Source organism: Lagenorhynchus albirostris, chromosome 10, assembly GCF_949774975.1.
Source record: "Lagenorhynchus albirostris chromosome 10, mLagAlb1.1, whole genome shotgun sequence".
Taxonomy (NCBI): Eukaryota; Metazoa; Chordata; class Mammalia; order Artiodactyla; family Delphinidae; genus Lagenorhynchus; species Lagenorhynchus albirostris.
In genome coordinates, this window is record NC_083104.1 from 65,832,321 (window position 1) to 65,854,868 (window position 22,548).

Here is a 22,548-nt window from a genome sequence, read left to right on the forward strand (position 1 = left end):
ATGGTACACTTTTAGGTAAACATCCAATGTTAATTGCCTATGATTTTTATGTAGAGAAGTTTTACACTGTATGGCTGAACAAATCTGTTATCAAAACAAAATACAAAAAAATAAGTAATTTCACAAAGATTGGTCTAGGGCATCATCTAAAAATTTAGCTCTACTAATGAGAAAACCTATGAACTTACATACTACACTTTCTTTGGGTATTTGTAATGTTTTGAATTTGGGAGTTTCAAGCGCCTTACTGATACTAATTTAATCAATCTTGTGTCTCCTCTAAACTGACTCTTCATCCGAGAAAAGTCATTTGCCCAAGAACATAAAGATCCTCAGTAATAAGATTCTTATCAAAAAATCAGTCTAGAGCTTAGACTAAAAGTGGAAAATCAGACACAAACATTTAGGAATCACCTAATTCTCTTGCAGGATCGCAAAAACTTACTGAATATCCCATGATAACCACACTGTTGAAAAGTGTCCCCAGCCCAACTTTCGGATCACATGATATCTCCCATTGAATAGATCTCCGATTTTCACAAGATGATAACCTCCTGGAAGAAACAACAGGAAGCAAATAGTCACTTAAGTAGTAGGAAAAGGTATCTCACACCACGTTTTTCAACATCTATACACCTTTTAGCAAATAAAAATGGTTTTTTCTAACACAACCAACTCAACAAAAGAAAATGTCAAGTCAGCAACACAGTATTATTGAGCTCATGTTACAAAAAATATCTTAAAGAATAAGAGTAATGATTTAGAGTGAGCAAGTGATGCTTTGTGGAACAACCAATAATTACTTAAAAAAATAAGTCATCCTCAAACAAAAATAAGGTTATGTTTCACAACATTCTTGCCCCTCAGTAATCCAAGATTTATCTAAACATATAAATCTATTTTGAGACTAGTTGTAGTCTCAGGATGTTTTTTAGGAGAGAGATGAATGAATTCCATTTATTTAACTTTGAAAAAAGAAATTGCTTTTCTAAAACATAAAAACAGGAAGGCCTGAAAAGGCTGCCAACAGTGGCAGGAATCAAGGGATTTAAACATGCATCTCTGCCTACTGAGAAGAACCAGGTTCTCCTCAATGGTTAAGAGATATTCTGTTATAAAATCCTACCCAAGAATCCTGCAAAGTTTCATAAAAGAAACAGAAAAGATAACAGGCAACCTTATGACACAGTTTAAGTATATATAATTCCAGTTTAATGTATCTTAGCAATCATCACTTTGAGAAAAGAGTAGTGAAAGGTGTTTTTCAAAAGTCTACATACCAAATCTTACCACTGGCTGCTTCTGGGTGACAGCATTACAGATGGCTTTTGTTTTCTTTTTGTTTAACATATTTCTGAAATTTTCTAAGGTAAATATGCACTATCTTTTTTAAGGAATAGAAACAAGTTTAATTTAAACTAAGCTTTAATTAAGTCAAAGTAAGAGGAAATACTAATTCCTATACTTAGAGAAAAGGATGCAATAAGCAGAAAGCATCAATACTGTTTACGCTGATAGACCAAATATTCACATGAAAAACTGCATATACATGGATCACATCTTACTTAGTATCTCCTCACAGAAAATCTTACCTTTACAATAATCATTGGGATCTTCCTGCTCATCATCATCAGATCCCAGAATCTCCTCTTCCTGCTCTGGGAGATCACTCTCAGAGTGGGGAGCAGAGCCTCGGTGCTGAGTTTCAGATCTAAGAAATAATACAAACATGTTCATTCCATATGGACAGAAGAAAACAGGACCAATTAATAGATACTACAAACAGAATGTTATGTAGTGGCAACCTAAGAAAACATTACCTATCACTTTACCTCATGTTAGGAAAATATTCGTTTTTAAAAAGTCAGTACATGATTAAATAAAATCTGGAAAATATATAAAAGTACAAAGGGAAAAAAATTACTTGAATCTCAATATCCAAACAAAATTGCTGATAAAACTACTAGACCTTCTTCCAGTTATTTGCTGTATTTTTATAAAAATATATATCGGTAATCACATGCTTTATAAACAAATTTGTATCCGGCTTTGCCTATTATACTGTAAACTTTCCCCCTCATACCTATGCAATCTATTAAGTCTTACATATTTCCCTTAGAAGTATCACTATTTACTCTGGTACATTCTGCTCAGCTGGACATTTGTTTCTAATTTTTCACTACTAAAAAATAAAGCTGTTGAGTATTTTTAGATAATCTTTATTCTGTATTTAGAATTATTTCCCTAAAGTTAAACTACCAAATAAAGATAGAAACATTTACCCTATTTATAAAAATACATGTTAGGACTTCCCTGGTTGTGCAGTGGTTAAGAATCCGCCTGCCAATGCAGGGGACACGAGTTCGATCTCTGGTCTGGGAAGATCCCACATGCCGCAAAGCAACTAAGCCTGTTCGCCACAACTACTGAAGCCTGCACCCTAGAGCCCACGTGCCACAACTACTGAGCCCATGCACCGCAACTACTGAAGCCCATGTGCTCTAGTGCCTGTGTACCACAACTACTGAGGCCATGTGCCACAACTACTGAAGCCCACGTGCCTAGAGCCCATGCTCTGCAACAAAAGAAGCCACCGCAAGGAGAAGCCTGCGCACAACAGTGAAGACCCACTGCAGCCAAAAATAAATTTAAAAAAAAATGTTAAATGTAGGAAATTTGGAAAATAATTATTTTGTTAGATCTCTACTCTGAACATATGGACTATTTCCTTCCAGTCTGTGGCCATGAACAGTTTTTAGGATTATTACATAGTATGACTTTTCTGATAGGGTTGTAGTGAAATACATCTCCAGCTACATATGGGCTTCCAGTATTTAAGTATTACTAAGTTCAGAAAACTTAGCTTATTTAACAGGTAAAAACACGATCTCGTTTTATAATGTATTAAACACTTTCAAATTGATTCCTTTCTCTACATGCTGTCTATTAGCTGTATCAAAATTTTTGAGCACTGAGTAGTAGTTCGGGAGGCAGAAAGACTTGGAACTGCATTCAGGCTCTGACACTTATAAGCTGCCTGCTTCGTAAAGCTTTAAGCAAAAGAAACAGTGTCCAAAGCACTCTTTTCAGTAGTTGTAGGAAAAGGAATTTTAATTCCCATTTTCCAGTATTTCATTTGTGTTTTCAAACCTGTTTCATCAGATTGTTTTTTCAAAAGATTCAATTTAACAGAAAATTATAACAGCAGAATCAGTTACATGGGCTGTTGAGACATAAGAAATACCTTGGCAAGCATGACTAGATTTAGATTTCTGGTGGCCATTCCAACCTGCCTCAATTCTTGGTACTTTTTTGTCCCCCAGAGGATACAAAAGTAGTTATAAAACTGCATGATTCAATGTGTTCATTCTCAGTGAAAACATGTCTTTGGGAAATTTATTCAGTTTGGAACTACCTGGCTTACTTTCCTAAGTGGAAATAATGAGTCTGAATGAACATTTCCAAATGTTTACTTCAATAAAATAAATTACTTCAATAAAATAAATTTAAAAAAATAAATTAAAAAAAAAGCCGCTGCCAGAAAAAGACAAAAACCAAAAACAAAAAGAGAAAATTTGAGAAAACAGAGATAGTTACTATTAGATAATGAGTATAAGACGATGACGAGTAAAGAGCTCAAAATCACTATAACTTTGATTGATGGTTGTTATAAGAAAATAGTATAAAAAATCTGAAGAAATACTACAGAAAGAAAGTTCAGCTTATTAACATTCGAAACTGAAAACAATTCTTCCTAGAACAAAAAAGGAGAGTTCTAAAATAGTTTCAATCTGTGATTTTTAAACTCTTCATATCTATTTTCATGCCTCAAGTATTTGCTATTCATATTCAGAAGACAAAAACTGTATCAGTACTTTAAAGCTCTCAAAGCATATAAAAGTTAACCCAGTACATCTATAAAATCTCTAATATAAACTGAAATGGACAACAGATCAAATTTTAATAGCAGTATGCTTCCAAAGGAGTCAATTTATAACCTGATCAAAACACCAAAATGTTAGAAATAGGAATATATCTGGCTGTGGTACAGAATAGAGCCAAGGCAAAAATCTGGGAGAAAGGCAGAAAGTAGCGGAAAAGCTTGACAGATTTGACACAGAAACTCTGGAGTGTGAACAAAGAGATGATAAAAGCCAAATTAGAGTGTTTTCTCTTATTTCCAAATATCCTTTCAAGATTCCATTTCTGGTATAATCATCACTAATCACCCAAGTAAATAGTAAAACCAAAGTACCAAACAAAAATTTACTGAATTTTTTGCAGCCAAATATTATATATTCATAACTATCATAAATATGCTATTTATGAGTTTTCACTTAAACATTTCATGAATTTACATACTCAAACTAGCCACGTGAGCGCCACACTCCCCTGTTTTCTAAAGAATAAATGAAGAAATTCTTATAGCTCAAAACAAAAACACCCTGCAAACTCTATTCTAACTCACTAAAATTGGTTTATAACCTACTAGTGGGTTGGGTTTGAAAAATACTGTCCTAGAAATTATCTTTCACTTCTTTTTTTTTGTTTTGTTTTGTTTTTTTGTTTTTTTTGCAGTACGCGGGCCTCTCACTGTTGTGGCCTCTCCCGTTGCAGAGCATAGGCTCCGGACGCGCAGGCTCAGCGGCCATGGCTCACGGGCCCAGCTGCTCCACGGCATGTGGGATCTTCCCGGACCGGGGCACGAACCCGCGTCCCGTGCATCGGCAGGTGGACTCTCAACCACTGTGCCACCAGGGAACCCCATCTTTCACTTCTTTAGTAAGATATAATTCACATGCCATAAGCTCACCAATCTAAAGTGTACAGTTCAGTGGTTTTAGTATATTCAGAGTTGTGCAATATCACCACAAACTAAATTTAGAACATTTTCATTCCCCACCCCCACCCCAAAAGCCCCAAACCCATTAACAATCACTCACCATTACACTCTTTCCCCAGACTCTGGGAAACACAAGTCTACTTTCTGTCTCTATGAATTTGCTTATTCTGCATATTTTATATAAACGGAATCACATATTATGCAGTCTTTTGTGACTGACTTCTTTCACAACATGTTTTCAAGGTTTATCCATGTTGTAGGATGTATCAGTACTTCACTACTTTTTATGGCTGAATAATATTCCCTTATATGGATAGACCACATTTTAATTTATCCATTAATCAGTTGATGAACATTTGGGTTGTTTCTACTCTTTAGCTATTATGAATCTTGCTGCTATGAACATCCTAGAAGAAGCACATACAATCGTGTTCACAGCAGCACTGTTTGTAATAACAAAAAGCAGGAAACAACTAAATGTCCATCAAGAGGAGAATGGGTAAGTTATAGTATTTTGATATAATAAAATATTATACCCAACAGTGAAAATGAATAAGCTACATGCGTCAGCTTGAATAAACTGCACAAACATAAGATGGAACGCAAACAGCAAGCTGCAGAATAAATACAATGCATCACCTTCAATCAAATTTTTAAAACATACAAAACAGCCAATATATAGTTAAAATATAAAGAATTACACAACTGCAACTAGTAGGTAAATAATTCCTAGAGATCTAATACACAGTACAGTGATTATAGACAATAAAACTGTATTACAAACATAAAACTTTCTAAGAGACTAGATCTTAACTGTTCCCACCACTGGGAGAAATAATAATTATGAAATGTAACAGAGGTATTAGCTAATACTACAATGGCAATCATAATGTGATATAAATCCATCAATGTGATATAAATCCATCAAATCAATAGGTTGTACACTTTAAACTTACACAATATGTCAATTATATCTGTTTTTAAAAAGCTGAGAAAAAAGAATGAAAAAAGAAACAACACAAAAGAAATACAGGACAAAAAAAAAAAAAAGAAATACAGGACAAATTCAGGATAGCTATTAATTCCACAAGTGAACTATAATATAGAGATATGATCAAGGAGGAGTACACGTGGGCATCACCTGTACAGTAATGAGATTTTCTTAAGCTGGGTAGGAGCTACCATTTTATTATTTCTTCTTTTCTTCTTTTTTCTTTTTTTGTATATCTCAAATATTTTGTTTAAAAAATATTGGCTCTGATTGCTTTCAAGTTCAAGTATGAATCTAACATATGGTTGGCTTATTGAGATTTTGCTAAAACATTATCATACACTTGGGAATCTTATTGACCTTATCCATCAAGTTACCCCAAAAAGTGACTTTATTTTGCCTCTCTCAGGTTAATCACGGCTTTATCGCAAAATACAAATGATGGCAAAGGGGAAAGGGGAGAGATTCAACTGCATGCCTAATTCATGAAAAAACTTAGATTCTCCTGTTTGTTTTATGAATAAACAATTCAAATAAATGAAAAGTATACAGAGAGAATTTAAATAACAAACAAGTTTGATCTAAATTGATATATTCGTATATGTAACTTTATATCCATTCTTTCCAAACACTGAAAAAAATTGGCATACTATAGAATAAAATGAAAATATCCTGGCAGGTCTTGATTTAAAGAGGAAATGAAATTTAAAATTTCGAAGTATTTAGGTATAAGTGCATTACATGTTAAAATCTATGACATACTCAGCTTTACTCAAAGAGAACAATTTATAACCATGAGTATACCAATTAGAAAACAAGAAAAGCTGTTGTTAACTGAATAAAGAGCTAGAAATAAAAGGAGTAAAATTTTAACTCTAAATTGAAAGTTAATTATTTGAAAAAGATTAATAAGATAGATAAGCCTCAGGCAAAACTAATTAAAAAAAAAACCCCACAGGGATATAACAATCAGGGGGACTGAAAAATTGAAGAGTCACCCCTAAAAGGCAACAAGGTCAGTTGGTCAGACAGTAAGGTCAAGTGCTACTACATTTTCAACGAAGAATACCAGTTAATAAAGTATACCAGTGCATCTCTAAGAGTTGGAAAAGCTTTCCAGTTAATTTGAGAGCACTAGCATAACTCTGACATCCAAAGCAGAAGAGAATAACACACATGCATGCATGTGTGCGTGCGTGCGTGTGCACACACACACACACAAACAAACCTACTGGTCAGTTTCACCAGTGAACTTCATATACAACTACTAAATATTGTAATATTCACAAGCAGACATAAAAGGATAATTCAAACAGGAAACTTACTGTTATTCACTATTTAATGTATGTACAGAAGAAAACTCTTAGAAAAATTATGAAGACATCTGACAAAATTCAAGATGCATTTGAGACTGAAACACTTCGTAATCTAGGAATGAAGTGGAGAGAAACTTACTCAACTCAAAGTTATCTATGAGAAAATCACAGAAACATTATACGAGCATTCCTACAAAAGACAAATGTTCATCACAATTACACAGTTTAATAGCTACTTTTCAAAGTTGTACTTGCAGTCACAGATAATAATTTAAGGCAAGAAAAAGAACCAGAACTGTCACCATTACAAAGTGGCTATTTACCTAGAAAATTGGAGAAAAATAACCGAAAAATTAGTACAACCAATAAAGGGTTTTAGGCAAGGAAGAAACAACTACCATACAAATTACAAAAACAAAAGTATTTCTACATAATGGCAATAACCAATAAAAAAATGTAATAGATAAAAAGCAATAAATTTGCAACAGCAACAGCTCTAAAATCTAGAAACACACACATCTGAAGGGTATATGATGCTTTAACAAACTAACAAAAGCAAGCTATAGAATACTCCTAGATGGGAAGAATCAAACCTTTAAGTGTCAATTTTCTAGGAAGTAACCCATAAATTCAAAACAATCTCAACTGAAAGCAACATGGTATTTTGTAGAACCTGACCAGTAAAATCTTGGAAAAGGAAATTAGCAAAAACAGCCAAAAATTTTTCAAACAAGAGAAATAATTGGGAATTTGGCCCCCAGATAGCAAAATATAACACTATAGTAATTAAAACTGTAGTCCTGGTACTGGATCAGAATGAAATCTAGCCACAGACTCAAGTAAATATGAGAATTTAGTATTAAATAAAATTGCATTTCAAAACAACGAGAAAAACTGAAGTTGTTTGGGAAAGGAGTCCTTCTAAGAGGGAAGCAGGAAGGTCAGAGTGAGATATGATGACAATACAAGGAAGGGGCCATGAGCCAAGGAATGCAGGCAACTCAACCTCTAGAAGTTGGAAAAGACAAGGAAATGGATTCTTCCCTAGAGCCTACAGAAGAAACAATGCGCTGCTGACCCATTTTAGACTTCTTATTCCCAGAACTGTAAGATAATAACTTTGTGTTGCTTTAAGCTACTAAATTTATAGCAGCCATAGGAACCTAATACAGCAGCCTAGCATTACTCAATCTAATAACATGCCAGTTCAAGAAAACCTTCAAATGTTCTATAAATGCATGAAAAGATCTCAAATCAATAGTAACAGAGAAAAAAATTAAAACAAAGATCATTTTTTTGCCCAGTGACTTGGGAGAAATCAAAAAGCAATAATTTCATATATTGACAAGGACTTGGAGGGAGTGGGTAGGCACTCTTTTATGCTGTTGATGGGAATAAAATTGGTGAAGTCTTTGTGAAAGGTAATTTGGCAGTTTGATGCTCTCTGTCTTGTTCCAGCTCACCAGTATCTTACAGAAGAGAACTTATATACTCATCTAGTGCCCTGATTTCTGCAACTGTTACTCAGGGGACACCACCAGACTGCCTAGCCAGCAGGGTTTACACCTGCAGTTCCATAGAACTGTATCAATTTACATACTTTTAAAAGCTGCCTGAGAGTCAAGCTTCCAAACAGCCTGAATCTAGGTGCTGAGATCCTCCCCTTAGGGACAGTGACAGATCTCGGCACCTCCTCAACAACTAGGAGCTATTAAAAATATAATAGCCTGCTGGACTTTCCTGGCGGTCCAATGGTTAAGACTCCACATTTCCACTGCTGGGGGCGTGGGTTCGATCCCTGGTCAGAGAACTAAGATCCTGCATGCTGCACAGTGCAGCCAAAATAAAAAATAGTAACAGCCTGCTTGAACAAGCACAAAGGTTTGAGAGAAGACAAAGAGTTGGGGAAGGGTTGAAAGACAAGGTTCAGCTCCTACACGAGTCCACTCCTTCAAGACTTGGAGAGGTAGCTGTTTCCAACCAGTCAACGTGGAGAATGAAGCAGAATGAAGAAACAGAGTAATGTATTCCAAATGAAAGAACAAAATAAAACCTCAGAAAAAAGCCTTAATGAAATGAACATAAGTAATTTACCTGATAAAAAGTTCAAAGTAATGGTCATAAAGATACTCAATGACCTGGGAAAAGGAAAAGATGAACACAGTGGAACCTTCAACAAAGAGATGGAAAAAATAAGAAAGTATATCAAATAAAAGTCACAGAGCTAAAGAATAAAATAGTTCACTGAAAAATACACTAGAGGGGTTCAACAGCAGACTAGATGAAGCAGAATAATCAGTCAATTCAAAGACAGATACTGTAACTCACCCAATCAGAGCAGCAAAAAGAAAAAAGAATGAAAAAAACTGTAGATGATTTAAGGGACAACGTCAAGTTAAAGAGAGGGAGACGCAAGAGGGAAGAGATATGGGAACATATGTATTTGTATAACTGATTCACTTTGTTATAAAGCAGAAACTAACACACCATTGTAAAGCAATTATACTCCAATAAAGATGTAAAAAAAAAAAGTTAAAGACAAGGAGAGAATATTAAAAGCAGGAAGAGAAAAACAACTTGTTACACGCAAGGGAACTCCCATAAGATTATCAGCAGATTCTTCAGCAAAAACTTTGCAGGCTAGAAGGAAGCAGCTGATACACTCAAAGTGCTGAAAGAAAAGAACTAACCAAGAATACTCCACCCAGCAAAGTTATCATTCAGAATTCAAGGAGAGATAGTTTTCCATACAAACAGAATCTAAAGCTGTTCATCACTACCAAACTGGCCTTAACAAGAAATGTTAAAGGGATTTCTTTAAGCTGGAAAGAAAGAGTGCTAATTGATAAGAAAATATATCAAAGAACAAATTTCACTGGGAAGGTAAAAATATACTAAAGTGGACTAAACACTATTATAGCTAGTATGAGGATTAAAAGACAAAAGTAGTAAAAATAATTATGGTTACAATATTTTTTAATTATTAATTAATTTTTGGTTGTGTTAGGTCTTCACTGCTACGCATGGGCTATCTCTAGTTGCGGTGAGCAGGGGCTGCTCTTCGTTGTGGTATGCAGGCTTCTCATTGTGGTGGCTTCTCTTGTTGCAGAGCCTGGGCTCTAGGTGCATGGGATTCAGTAGTTGTGGCACGCGGGCTTCCGTAGTTGTGGCTTGCAGGCTCTAGAGCGCAGGCTCAGTAGTTGTGGCACATGGGCTTAGTTGCTCTGCAGCACATGGGATCTTCCCAGACTAAGGCTCAAACCCATGTCCCCTGCATTGGCAGGAGGATTCTTAACCACTGCGCCACCAGGAAAGTCCCCTTGTTGAGTCTTTAGTAGTTAGAATTTTTCAGAAGTTGAGAGAGATGAACTGAATTGTATAATATCACATATAAAATTGTACACATCTTGGGTCTTTTTGGCTCCAAGTCTATTTCTAGTCACATTTTTCTTGATCCAGAGCTCTATTATTTGAAAGTTTGCTAACCCTTGTTATTGGGTAAATGCTGTGATAGATTCTACGTAAGATGTAAAAACAGGCATCTGCAGTGGCAGGCGGATTCTTAATCACTGCACCACCAGGGAAGTCCACAATAATTAATTAAGGGATACACAAGTAAAACGTGACATCAAAAACATAAAATGAGGGGAGGGGAAGGAAAGAGTAAAAATGCTGAGCTTTAGAACAGGATCAAACTTAGTTGTTATCAACTTAAAATAGACTGTTACAGATCTAAGTTGCCATATGTAAGCCTCACTGTAACCACAAAGCAAAAACCTATAGAAAATTCAAAAAAGATAAAGAAATATAAATAAACCATTAAGGGAAATCATCAAACCACAAAGGAAGAGAGCAAGAGAAGAAAGGAAGAGAGAGGCACTATAAAACCAGCCAGTAAACAATTAACAAAATGGCAATAAGCATATACCTGCCAATAATTACTTTAAATGTAAACAGATTAAATTCTCCAATCAAAAGACACAGAATGGCTGAGTGGATAAAAAGAACAAGATCCACCTATACGCTACCTACAAGTGACTCACTTCAGATGAAAGGATAGATACAGACTGAAAGTGAAGGGTTTCCATCCAAATGGAAAGCAAAAGAAAGCTAGAGTACATATACCTATATCAGATAAAACAGACTTTAAAACAAAGACTGTAATAAACAGACAAATATGGGTATTACATAATGAGAAAGAGGTCAATCCAACATGGGAATATAACATTTGTAAATATTTATGCACCCAACAAAGGAACACCTATTGATAAATATATACAGCAAATATATTATTAACAGACCTAAAGGGAGAAACAGACAGCAATACAATAGTAGTAGGGGATATATCATCCAGAAAGAAAATCAATTAGGAAAAATACACATTAAATGGTCCACTAGATCACATGGACTTAACAGATACATACAGAACATTCCATCCAAAACCAAAAGAAAACACATTCTTCTCCAGTATACATGGAACATTTTCCAGGATAGATCACACGTTAGGCCCCAAAACAAGTCTTAATTTAAAAGGACTGAAATCTTATCAAGCATCTTTTCTGACCACAATGGTATGAAATTAGAAATTAATTACATGGAGAAAACTGGAAAATTCACAAATATGTGGAGGTAAAACAACATGCTACTGAACAACCAAAGGGTTAAAGAAGAAATCAAAAGAGAAATTAAAAAATACCTTGAGACAAATGAAAGTGGAAAAGTAACATACCAAAATTTGTGGGATGCGGCAAAGGCAGTTTTAGAGAGAAATTCATAGTGATAAATGCCTACCTGAAGAAATAAAAAAAGTCTCAAACAACCTACCTTTACACCTCAAGAAATTAGAAAAAGAAGAAAAAACAAAGCCCAAAATTACTAGAAGAAAGGAAATAATGATGAGAGCAGAAATAAATGAAATAGAGATCAAAAAGACAATAGAGAAGATCAATGGAACTAAGTGCTAGTTCTTTGAAAAGGTAAACAAAACTGCCAAGCCTTTAGCTAGACTCACCAAGAAAAAAAGAGAGAAAGACTCAAATAAATAAAATCAGAAATGAAAGAGATGTTACAGCTGATGCAACAGAAATACAAAGGATCATAACTGATCATATTATGAACAATTGCATGCCAACAGATTGACAACCTATAAGAAATGGATAAATTTCTAGAAACATACAACTTACCAATACTGAATCATGGTGAAAGAGACAATCTGAACATAGACTGATTACTACTAGTAAGAAGACTAAATCAATAACCAAAAATCTCTTAACAAACAAAGGCCAGGATCAGTCAGCTTCACTGGTGAATTCTAATAAATATTCAAATAAGAATTAATACCAATCCTTCATAAATTCTTCCAAGAATAGTAGAGAAGGGAACTCTTCCAAATTCATTTTATGAGGCTAGCATCACCCTGATCCCAAAACTAGACAAGCATGCCACAAGAAAATTACAGGCCAGTATCACTGATGAACATAGATGCAAAAATCCTCAACAAAACATTAGCAAACCAAATTCAATAATACAGTAAAAGGATCATAAACCATGATCAAGTGAGATTTACTCCAAGGGTGCAAGAATGGTTCAACAGCTGCAAATCAGTCAATGTGATACACCACATTAACAAAATGAAGGATAGAAATCGTATGATCTCAATAGATGCAGAAAAAGCATTTGACAAAACTCAGCATCCATTTATGATTAAAAACTCTCAACAAAGTGGATACAAAGGAAATATATCTCAACATCATTAAGGCCATCTATGACAAGCCCACAATGACCATCATACTCAGGGGCAAAAAACTAAAAGCTTTTCCTCTAAGATCAGGAACAAGACAAAGATGCCCGCTCTCACCACTTGTACTTAACATAGTACTGAAGTCCTAGTCATCACAATTAGGCAAGAAAAATAAATAAAAGGCATCCAAATTGGAAAGGAAGAAGTAGAACTTTTACTATTTGCAGATGACATGACATTCTATATAGAAAAGCCTAAAAACGCCATCAAAAAACTGTTTGGGCTAATAAATCTAGTAAAGTTGTAGGATACAAAATCAATACACAAAAATCTGTTGGATATATATAGGGTATATATATACCCTAATAATGAACTATCAGAGAAATTAAGAAAACTATACTATTTATTCATCAAAAAGAGTAAAATACCTAGGAATAAACTTAACCAAGGAGGTGAAAGACCTGTATAGTGAAAGCTACAAAACAGTAATGAAAGAAATTGAAGAACACACCAATAAACGGATATTCCATGTTCACAGATTAGAAGATTCAATATTGTTAACATGTACATGTTATCCAAAGCAAGCTACAGATTCAATGTAACCCCTATCAAATTCCAACAGCATTTTTCTAAAAATAGAATACTCCTAAAATTTGTATGAAACCATAGAAAACCCTGAAGAGCCAGAGCTATCCTGAGAAAGAAGAACAAAGCTGGAGGCATCATGCTTCATGATTTCAAACTACATTACAAAGCTACAGTAACCAAAACAGTATGGTATTGGCATAAAAAGACACATAACACAATGGAACAGAAGAGAGAGCCCTTATATAAACCCACACATATATGGTCAATTAATTTAAGACAGGAAATATGCCAGGATATACAATGGGGAAAAGACAGTCTCTTCAATAAATGGTGCTAGGAAAACTGTAGAGCCACATGCAAAAAAATGAAACTGAACCCCACCTTACACCATACACAGAAATAAACTCAAAATGGATTAAAGACTTGAACGTAAGACGTGAAACCATAAAACTCCTAAAAGAAAACATGGACAGTAAGCTCCTTGACATAGATCTTGGCAGTGATTTTTTGAATCTGACATCAAAAGCAAAGGCAGCAAAAGCAAAAGTAAACAAGTGGGATTACATCAAATTTAAATGCTTCTGGACTTCCCTGGTGGCACAGTGGATAAGACCGCGCACTCCCAATGCAGGGAGCCCAGGTTCAATCCCTGGTCAGGGAACTAGATCCCACATGCATGCCACAACTAAGAGTTTGCATACCACAACTAAGCAGCCCTCGCGTTGCGACTAAGGAGCCCTGGAGCCATGACTAAGGAGCCTGCCTGCTGCAACTAAGGAGCCCATGTGCCACAACTAAGGAGCTGGTGAGCCGCAACTAAGGAGCCAGTGAGCCACAACGGAGGAGCCTGCTTGCCGCAACTAAGAGCCGGAGCAACCAAATAAATATTTAAAAAAAAACACTGTTTAAAAATAAAATGCTTCTGCACAACAAAGGAAACCATCAAAAAAATGATAAGCCTACCTATGGAATGGGAAAAAATATTTACAAACCAAAGATCTGATAAGGTGTTACACAGGGACTTCCCTGGTGGTGCAGTGGTTAGGAATCTGCCTGCCAATACAGGGGACATGGGTTCAATCCCTGGTCCAGGAAGATCCTACATGCCACGGAGCAACTAAGCCCATGAGCCGCAACTACTGAGCCCACAGGCCGCAACTAGTGAAGCCCATGCTCCACAACAAAAGAAGCCCGCACACTGCAACGAAGAGTGACCCTGCTCGCTGCAACTAGAGAAGGCCTGCGTGCATCAACGAAGACCCAACGCAGCCAAAAATAAATAAATTAATTAATTAAAAAAAATATATAATGAACTCATACAACTCAATGGCAAAAAACCAAGCAATCCAATTAAAAAATGGGCAGGGCTTCCCTGGTGGCGCAGTGGTTGGGAGTCCGCCTGCCGATGCGGGGGACACGGGTTCGTGCCCCGGTCCGGGAGGATCCCGCGTGCCGCGGAGCAGCTGTGCCCGTGGGCCATGGCCGCTGAGCCTGCGCGTCCGGAGCCTGTTGCTCCGCGACGGGAGAGGCCACAGCAGTGAGAGGCCCGCGTACTGCAAAAACAAAAACAAAACAACAACAAAAAAATGGGCAGAAGACATAAATAGATTTTTCTTTTTTAAAGAAGACATACAGATGGCCAACAGGTACATGAGAAAGTGCTCCACATCACTAATCATCGGGGAAATGCAAATCAAAACCACAATGAGATATCACCTCACTAATCATCAGGGAAATGCAAATCAAAACCACAATGAGATGTCACCTCACATCTGTTAGGATGGGTTATTACAAAAAAGACAACAGATTGTTGACAAGGTTGTAGAGAGAAGAGAACCCTGTGCATTACTGGTGAGAATGTATTGGTGCAGCCACTACTGAATACAGTATGAAGGTTCCTCAAAAAATTAAAAAGAGAACTACCATATGACACAGCAATTCCACTTTTGGGTATTTATCTGAAGAAAACAAAAACACTAAGTTGAAAAAATATACAGATCCCCAGGTTCACTGCATTATTTACAATAGCTAAGACATGGAAACAACCTAAGTTTCCATGGATGGATGAATGGATAAAGAAACTGTGGTATACACACACAATGGAATACTATTCAGCCATAAGAAAAAACAAAATCTTCTCACGGACAGACCTCACGGGTATTACGTTAAGTGAAATAAGTCAAAGAAAGACAAATACTGTAAGATCTCTCTTACATGTGGACACTTAAAAAAAGAAAAAAAAAAGGAAAAAACCCCAAAAATAAAAACGAAACAGAACAACTCACAGATACTGGTGGTTGCCAGATGTGGGTGGTGGAGGGTGGGAGAAATGGGTGAAGGGGGTATAAATTTTAAAAGCGTAAAAAAAAAAGCTTAACATGGAACAAGCTCAACAAAATCCTTTTGAATCTGAAAAAAAATCTGAATTATCTGCATAAAATCATAAAAGTAATAACCTATACATGTATGATTACTTGCAGCATAGAAATCTGTAGATTCTCTCACTTTTAACAATGTTGAGACTCATGCCCTTTAAATTGGGCAAACAGAATCAGAGAGGTAGAAAACTTTCCAAAGGTCATAGAGCTAAAGAATGGTAGACTTTGCACTCTAAATCCAATAATCTCCTTCAATCTTAGAAACTTCTTTTCAGAAGTAAATTTGCAAATTCGGTCTTAATCAGCAAACTACAGAATGGCACAGAATGATTCATGCTCTACAACCACCCATTTTAGGAAGGATCAGCTCTTTTTAAAAAGCAACATGCTTTTTAATTATCTACACAGCTCATTGAGCAGTTAGGGGAGTGACACTAATAGAGACAAGCCTAACAATAAGCTGAATTTGATAAAAATTCTTTTAGATAATCTTGCAGAAGTTTGGGGATCTGGGAAATACCAACTATAATCTGCTGATCAAGTTCCTATTTTAGTTTTAAAGTCTACGTATTTTGTGTGAAATATGCATGTACTTTATGCAATGAATGGAGTCCTAAAAATTGTGTGAAATAAGTTTATAAAATGAATTATTATATGCATACATTGAGGATGCTTATTTCTTCATAGAATCAGTGAATCTTAAAACTAGCAAAGTCCTGAACTCTAAACAGAGCCCTATTTTACAGATGAATACTCAAACCCAGAAGTTAGGGAACTGTACCAGGTATAGGTAGTGACGGACTAGAACCTAAGTGTGTTGCATTCCAGCCAAATGCTTTTTTCATTGTGCTACCAAGAAAACAAATAAATACTTATGGTGAAAAAACAAAACATAAAATAATTATTGTTACAGAGAAGAATGTAAGGTAATCACCCTAAGATGGTAAAGACAGAATTTAGGGGCAGAGGTGGGAAGGATAGGAGAGGTGTAGATCCACCAAAATTCCATTTTACAAAGTGGGAAATTAAAGTCTGCCTAAAGGGATATGGGGATATATGTATACATATAGCTGATTCACTTTGTTGTGCAGCAGAAAGTAACACAACATGGTAAAGCAATTATACTCTAATAAAGGTATTAAATTTAAAAAAAAATAAAGTTTGCCTAGAGTGGATGAAACCAAAAATAAAGGTTGAGGCACATTAAAGTTATGAAGTAATCAAAAGTGGATCTAGGCAGACAGTAACAAGAGAGGATGTGGAGAAATTGGAACCCTCATGTATTGCTGGTGGAAATGCAAAATGGTACAACTACTTTGGAAAACCGTTGTCAGTTCTTCAAAATTTTAAACATCAGAATTACTATATGGGGACTTCCCTGGTGGTCCAGTGGTTAAGACTCCATGCTCCCAATGCCAAGGGGCATGGGTTCAATCCCTGGTTGGGGAACTGAGATCCCACATGCCATGACCAAAAAAAAAAACAAAAATTACTATATGGCCCAGCAATTCTACTTCTAGGTATATTTCCAAGAGAAATGAAAACATGTGCCCACACAAGAAACTGCACATAGATGTTCACAACAGCATTATTCATAATAGCCCAAAGTGAAAACAACCCAAATACCCATCAACTAATGAATGGCACCCAAGTGGTGTACTTGCCCCAAAACGCGTCATCTCTAATTCAGCCTCTAGGTCATGGTACTCTATGGAAAGAACTGTCAATGCTATGGAAGAGAACCCCAATAAAGAAAAAATTATGAAAGTCTGGAAGGATTAGACAACTGAAGATACCATCACTGTTATTTAAAAAGCTGTGAAAGAAATCAAGCCTGAAACAATAAATTCCTGCTGGAGAAAACTGTGTCAAGGTGTTGTGCATGACTTCACAGGATTTATGAAAGAGCCAATCAAGGAAATCGTGAAAGAGATTGTGGACATGACAGAAAAGGGGGGGGGGGTTAAAGTGTTTCAAGATATGGATCTTGGAGAAATTCAAGAACTAAGAGACACAACAGAGGAATTAACAAAAGAAGATTTGATGGAGATGAGTGCTTCCAAATCAGTGACAGGTAAGGAAGAAGACATAGAAGAAGCAGTGTCAGAAAACAAACTGACATTATACAGTTTGGAAGAAGGATTCTGATTATTCAAGACTGCTTTTGGCTTCTTTTATAACATGGACCCTTCTATGTATCACTGAAACTGAAACTAAAGCAAATGGTGGAAAGAGGATTGGTACAATATAGAAACACATTTAGAGAAATGAAAAAGCAAAAAATTTCAGACAGAAATTTCCATGTACTTCCATAAAGCTACACCAAGTGTGCATACCTCTCCTGCCTCCTCTTGCCACATCCTCCACCTCTGCGAAAACAAGACCAACCCCTCCTCCTCCTCACCCTACTCAACGTGAAGACAAAGATGAAGATCTTTATAATCCACTTCCGCTTAGTAAATAATCACCACACAGTACAGTTAACAAACTTATCTGTTGTGTATGTGTATGTCTGTGAAAATCTAATAATTGTAGAGCAAGAACTGTATGAAATGTTTTTTGCGTCATCATCATCGCCTAAGAATGCATCGTGTAGAACGCTGTGTGCAAGAATGCATCGTGTAGAACGCTGTGTGCATCGTGTAGAACGCTGTGTGCAAGACATCCTAAGGATAGGATGTAAGCCTATCCTTACATAGGCATAAGAATTACATTACTGTATTCAGTATGTCCCCACCTCTTAATTGGAGAAACTGCATATCAGCCTATCATTACAAGTAAATGTTTTTTTAAAAAAGTAATAATGTTTCCAATACTGCGTTATGAATATCACTATAATATGTAATACTATATGCCATTAAAATTTTACAACAATTCATTCACTAACGTATAGGCCAGGCTACCGGAAAGCAACTGTATCAATCCACTAGGAAAAGCAACTGTATCAATCCACTAGAATACCATAAAGCAATCATATTGCTGTTTTACTGTCAATGCATGAATCACTGTACCTGTAAATAAACATGAATTTTATTTTCACATTATTTTGTCATTTTGATATCTAGTGTTAGTGATATGTGTAACATCTACAGCGTTTTATACTATGTAAGACAATACTGATGTAGGTATGACAATTTATCTTATGAATAGGTGATGTAAATTTACAGTATCGATAAATATAATACAGTACTATAAATGTATTTTCTCTTCCTTATGATTTTCTTAGTATCATTTTCTCTCTCAGTAACATTTTTCGTTTCTCTTTGCTTATTTTATTGTAAGAACACATCAGGTAATACATATAACATACAAAATACGCGTTAATCGACTGTTTATGTTATCAATAAGGCTTCCAATCAACAGCAGGCTATTAGTAGAAAAGTTTTGGGAGAGTCAAAGGTTACATGCATCTTATACACTAACAATGAAAAATCCGAAAAATAAATTAAGGAAACACTCCCATTTACCACTGCAACAAAAAGAATAAAATACCTAGGCATAAACCTACCTAAGGAGCAAAAGACCTGTACGCAGAAAACTATAAGACACTGATGGAAGAAATCAAAGATTATACAAACAGATGGAGAGATACACCATGTTCCTGGATTGGAAGAATCAACATTGTGAAAATGACTCTACTACCCAAAGCAATCTACAGATTCAGTGCAATCCCAATCAAATTAACAATGGCATTTTTCACAGAACTAGAACAAGAAATTTTACAATTTGTATGGAAACACAAAGGACCCCGAATAGCCAAAGCAATCTTGAGAAAGAAAAACAGAGCTGGAGGAATCAGGCCCCCTGACTTCAGGATATACTACAAAGCTACAGCAAAGGAAACCATAAACAAGACGAAAAGACAACCCTCAGAATGGGAGAAAATATATGCAAACGAAGCAACTGACAAAGGATTAATCTCCAAAATATACAAGCAGCTCAATATCAAAAAAACAAACACCCAATCCAAAAATGGGCAGAAGACCTAAACAGACATTTCTCCAAAGAAAACATACGGACTGCCAACACACACATGAAAAGATGCTCAACATCACTAATCATTAGAGAAATGTAAATCAAAATCACAATGAGGTATCAGCTCACACGGGTCATAATGGCCATCATCAAAAAATCTAGAAACAGTAAATGCTGGAGAGGGTGTGGAGAAAAGGGAACCCTCTTGCACTGTTGGTGGGAATGTAAATTGATACAGCCACTATGGAGAACAGTATGGAGGTTCCTTAAAAAACTACAAATAGAACTACCATATGACCCAGCAATCCCACTACTGGGCATATACCCTGAGAAAACCATAATTCAAAAAGGTACATGTGGGCTTCCCTGGTGGCGCAGTGGTTGAGAGTCCACCTGCCGATGCAGGGAACACGGGTTCGTGCCCCGGTCCGGGAAGACCCCACATGCCGCAGAGCGGCTGGGCCGGTGGGCCATGGCCGCGGACTGCGCGTCCGGAGCCTGTGCTCCGCAACAGGAGAGGCCACAATGGTGAGAGGCCCGCGTACCAAAAAAAAAAAAAAAAAAAAAACCAGATACATGTACCACAATGTTCACTGCAGCACAATTTACAATAGCCAGCACATGGAAGCAACCTAAATGTCCATCAACAGATGAATGGATAAAGAAGATGTGGCACATATATACAATGGAATATTACTCAACCATAAAAAGGAAAGAAATTGGGTCATTTGTAGAGACATGGATGAACCTAGAGACTATCATATGGAGTGCAGTAAGTCCGAAAGAGAAAAACAAATATTGTATATTAATGCATACATGTGGAATCTAGAAAAACGGTACAGATGAACTGGTTTGCAAGGTGGAAATAGAGACACAGATTTAGAGAACAAACATATGGGCACCAAGGGGGGAAAGTGGGTGGAGGTTGGTGGTGGTAGGATGAACTGGGAGATTGGGATTGACATATATACACTAATATGTATAAAATAGATAACTAATAAGAACGTGCTGTATAATAAAATAAAATAAGATAAAGAGTCTTAAAAAAATAAAAAATAAAAATATTTATCACTAAGGATCATTGTAAAAGTGAGTCAACTTTTAGGTACAGTTTTAGAGGTAGTGTTGCTTCATCTTAAATTACAAAAGAAAATAAACTAAAATTCAGAATGAAAAAAGAAGAAAGAAAGTAAAAATCCGGTACTGATGAACCTAGTGGCAGGGCAGGAATAAAGATGCAGACGTAGAGAACTTGAGGACTTGAGGACACAGCAGGGGAAAGGGAAGCTGGGACGAAGTGAGAGAGTAGCACTGACATATACACTAACAAATGTAAAATGGATGGCTAGTGGGAAGCTGCTGCACAGCACAGGGAGATCAACTCGATGCTTTGTGACAACCTAGAGAGGTGGGATAGGGAGGGTGGGAGGGAGGAGATATGCAGATATATGTATACATATAGCTGATTCACTTTGTTATACAAGAGAAACTAACACAACATTGTAAAGCAATTATACTCCAATAAAGATGTGAAAAAAAAGTTACATGCAAATTTTCAACTGGTGGGGAGATAGGTGCCCCTAACCCCCACAGTGTTCAAGGGTCAACTGTACTTAGAAAGCACACAATGCCTGTTAGCCAATCTGTGGTTTCAAGGGAGTGTGGATGGGGTTGAAGACTTTAAAAAATCTTATATAATTCTCTGTATTTTATGGGGAAAAAACCAAAACAGTACTCCCCTCTTGCCTCAGAACTAAATGTGAGTATTTTCACACCCCTAGTGTAGGCAAAGATTTCCTAAAACACAAAAAAAACACACTGATAGAAGAAAAAAAAATTGGATAAACTGGACTTTGTCTAAATCAAAAACCTCTGTAATACAATACAAATCTAAGTACAGTACAAATAAATACTAAACAAAATGAGAAACCTCTGTAAATACAATACAAACTGATAAAGGACTTGTTTCCATAATATAAAAAAAACTTTTACAACACAATAACAAGACAAACAACTCAATAAAATATGCGCAAGAAATTTGATAACTTCAGTGAAGACAACATACAAATAACTGCGTTTTGTAGCCAGACTTATCAAGAAAAAAAGAGGGTCAAATCAGAAATGAAAAAGAGGGTCAAATCAGAAATGAAAAAGGAGGAGTTACAACCAACACCACAGAAATACAAAGAATCATAAGAGATTACTGCAAACAACTACATGCCAATAAAATGGACAACCTAGCAGAAATGGACAAGCTCCTAGAAATGTACAATCTTCCAAGGCTGAGTCAGGAAGAAATAGAAAATATAAATAGACCAATCACCGGTAATAAAACCAAATCAGTAATAATAAATAAATTAAAAAAGACCTCCCAACAAACAAAAGTCCAGGACCAGATGGCTTCACGGGTGAATTCTACCGAACATTTACAGAAGGGCTAATACTTATCCTTCTCAAACCATTCCAAAAAACTACAGAGGAAGGAATGCTTCTGAACTCATTCTAGGAGGCCAGCATCAAGCTGATACCAGAACAAGAAGGTATCACAAAAAAAGTAAATTACAGGCCAATCTCACTGATGAACATACGTGGAAAAATTCTCAATAAAATATTAGCAAACTGAATTCAACGATACATTGAAAGGATCATACACCATGATCAAGTGGGATTTATCCGATGGATGCAAGAATAGTTCAATATCCACAAGTCAGTCAATG

The 22,548-nt window shown here is 36.1% G+C and overlaps 1 protein-coding gene across 6 annotated transcripts in view; it reads right to left on the reverse strand.

Moving 5' to 3' along the window:
• Nucleotides 1-22,548, reverse strand: part of SRPK1 (SRSF protein kinase 1) — an 81,201-nt gene that overhangs the window by 36,841 nt on the left and 21,812 nt on the right. For all 6 annotated transcript variants that reach the window (XM_060162694.1, XM_060162691.1, XM_060162690.1 and 3 more), the window contains 2 exons: nt 1,593-1,711; nt 446-554 (listed from right to left, as the gene is read on the reverse strand). In XM_060162694.1, coding sequence (XP_060018677.1) covers nt 446-554; nt 1,593-1,711 — 228 coding nt within the window. The remainder of the gene's footprint in view (nt 1-445; nt 555-1,592; nt 1,712-22,548) is intronic.